Source organism: Bipolaris oryzae (assembly GCF_000523455.1).
Source record: "Bipolaris oryzae ATCC 44560 unplaced genomic scaffold scaffold_304, whole genome shotgun sequence".
In the NCBI taxonomy this organism is placed as follows: domain Eukaryota; kingdom Fungi; phylum Ascomycota; class Dothideomycetes; order Pleosporales; family Pleosporaceae; genus Bipolaris; species Bipolaris oryzae.
Window position 1 is genome coordinate 7,303 of NW_006911580.1, and position 2,620 is coordinate 9,922.

Consider the following 2,620-nt stretch of genomic DNA (forward strand, 5'->3'; position numbering starts at 1 on the left):
GATTGATTATATCCTACTCGGTTTCAGCCGTGATCTCCACAGCTATGTCCGGCTGGCATGCTTGGCGGACAGCCGACGCGTCGTAGGAATTTTGTTCCGCGCCGCCCCACTTCACCCTCGAAAACAAGGACCATCTGTCCCCAGCGGCTTGCCGTTTCCCTTCAACCACTATCTAAATATGCTTGGCCGCCCATCTAGATACTGGTTCTACTAACTAAATACTATGCTTCTAGGTTCGTAGAGGCATCTACCTCATCTTTGCGGCCGCGATACTTCCAGTCTCCCCCCCAGCGCTCGGCTGTCGTTCACGCATCTCTGATCCCCATTTGCCCAAGGATCTGCGTCTGCTCTATGAACTCGATGGCTTTAGTGGCTAGCTGTGGCTTGTTCAGGACGGCCGGGAGGTTGTGTCGTCCAGAGAGGTTTTCGAATACCTGGTTGCGGAGGTCCTTGTAGATCCTGCATCGGAGCAGGATGTGAGCGGCCGTCTGTCTTCTCTCTCCGCACTCGCATCGTGCGCTGACGACCTCTGGCACTCTTTGGTTGAAGAGGAAGTCGTTCAGTCCGATCTTTTCTGTTCGCATCTGAACCAGCAGAGCGCTTTCGCACTTGCTAAGGTTCTCGTGTAGTTTGAGCACCTTCTTTGTCGGCAGCGGTGAAAGTCTGTAGGTTGCTCTTCCTCTGGTTTCGGCTTTCTATTTGGCTGCCCATGCTCTCTCTGCTTGTGTCTTGCACTATCTCCTCAGCGTAGACTTGAGTGGATACAGTGTAGGAGGTTTCTCTGCTGGTGGACATCTACGGCCCTCCGCTCGCCATCCAGTTGCTTCCTTGGCCGCAAGGTCCGCCGCTTCGTTTCCCGGAATTCCTACGTGAGCTGGTACCCAGCGGACTGTTACCCATCGTCCTGTATTCTGGAGCCGTCGGACCTGGCTTGCAATTTCCTGGAGAATGTAGGCTCCCGATCTTCCCTCCGCCTTTGCTATCGACCAGATGGCGGCTTGGTTGTCTGTGTAGATGGCGATTTCTCTACGCTTGCCGCCCGTCTCGATGTATTGTTCTGCGATTTGCAGTGCTAGACTAATCCCTTGCAGTTCGGCTGCGTACACTGTAGAGACCGTGTTTGGTCCCATGTACGCGGCACGAGTCTGCTGGATCAGTGGGCACACTGCCGTCGCCCCTGTTTCACCGTCTATGCCGCTGCCGTCTGTGTAGATGCTTAAGCAACGTCCTGAGTCATTCTCTGCATCGTGTCGTCTGCGTGCTTTCTCTGCGGTATCCTCTATATGCGTCGCAGGGCCTTCTCGCCATGGCGGAGTCATGAACGGTGGAATGGGTTCTTGCTCGTCGAAGCCTTGGCTTCTTCGGGTCTTCATGTCGTTGTAGATCTTCTGCCACGAGTCGATGTGCGCTCTTTGTTTTCCTGTGCTTCTTGACGACATCGTCCTTTTCTGGATCCCTGCCATGCTCGTCATCGGCCTGCTCGAGAGAAGCCGAGTGACTACATTCGCGTTCTGCCTCCATATTTGTTGTTCGATGGGTAGGAGGTGGGCCTCGATGTCCAGCGCTGCTCGTGATGTAGCTCGGTATGCTCCGCTGATGATTCTCGCCGCTCTAGCTTGGATGCCCTGTAGTATGTCCAGTGTCTTCTGTGTATACGTTCCTCCTCTCGTGTTGGCATTGTACCAGATAGAGCAGGCGTACATCATCTGTGGGAGCGCTGTGCCTTCGTAGATCCTTCGCATGTCCAGCAGGCCCACGCCCCAATTGGAGCCCCCGAGACAGCTCAGCGCATTCACTGTTTCTGTTGTTCTTTGTCTAATTGCTTCTACGTGTTCTTTCCAGCGTAGCTTGGTATCCATTGTCAGTCCAAGGTATTTGCACGTCGTCTTTGGTGCTATCGTGCCCCATTCTGTCTGGATCGATCTTGTTCTGTCGATCCGTGTTAACGACCTTGTGAAGTGGGTCAGCTGGAACTTGTCGGGGGCGAAGATTGAGGCGTGGGTCCTAGCCCAGCTTTGTGCTTTGGTTAATGCTCTACTCATCCACCATTACCTCAACTCCTCATAACGTACCTCACGGCTTGGCTGGACGCTTTTGCCAAGCCCTCACTAAAATTACCACATTATGGCCTCAAAGAGCCTACTTTAGCTCTACTTATATAGTATAATGCAGTACGAGATATTATTTAAAAGCTACTCCTACTACCTGTAGTGAGAGCCTATTGATTAGTCTGTAGCAGTAGAATCCATACACGTGCCCGTATTTCCTGCCTGTGAGCCCTTACCGTGACATAAGGCGACTTTTTATAAGTTCTAAAATGGACATGTTGTAAGGGGCTGCGCTCTGGGCAGCAATCACGAGGTATACAAGAGGTTGTATTCATCATGGTGCTGCTTTGACGCTCCCTTTGCAGTCTCCTCTAGGTCCGGCCTAGCAACTCCAGTCCGTCTCGTGGCTCTCGCTCGGTTCCTCCAGTGCGTGTAAATGCGGCGCAACTGTGTCAGGTCCTGCGTCCACCACCTCTTTGCGTATGGTGACGGCTTAGCCCTGGGTGTTAATGTGTGCACCGCCTCCAGCACCTCTGCTGCGTCGTGCCCGCTGGCGGAGTCACGCTGAGCGC

The 2,620-nt window shown here is 53.4% G+C and overlaps 1 protein-coding gene across 1 annotated transcript; it reads left to right on the plus strand.

Annotated features, from left to right (window-relative positions):
• Positions 1-693: 693 nt before the first annotated feature.
• Positions 694-873, plus strand: COCMIDRAFT_110158 (uncharacterized protein; the record flags this gene model as incomplete). Its single annotated transcript, XM_007695370.1, has 1 exon — positions 694-873. A coding segment is annotated over one exon (180 nt), but the record flags the coding sequence as incomplete, so codon positions are not given.
• Positions 874-2,620: the final 1,747 nt, after the last annotated feature.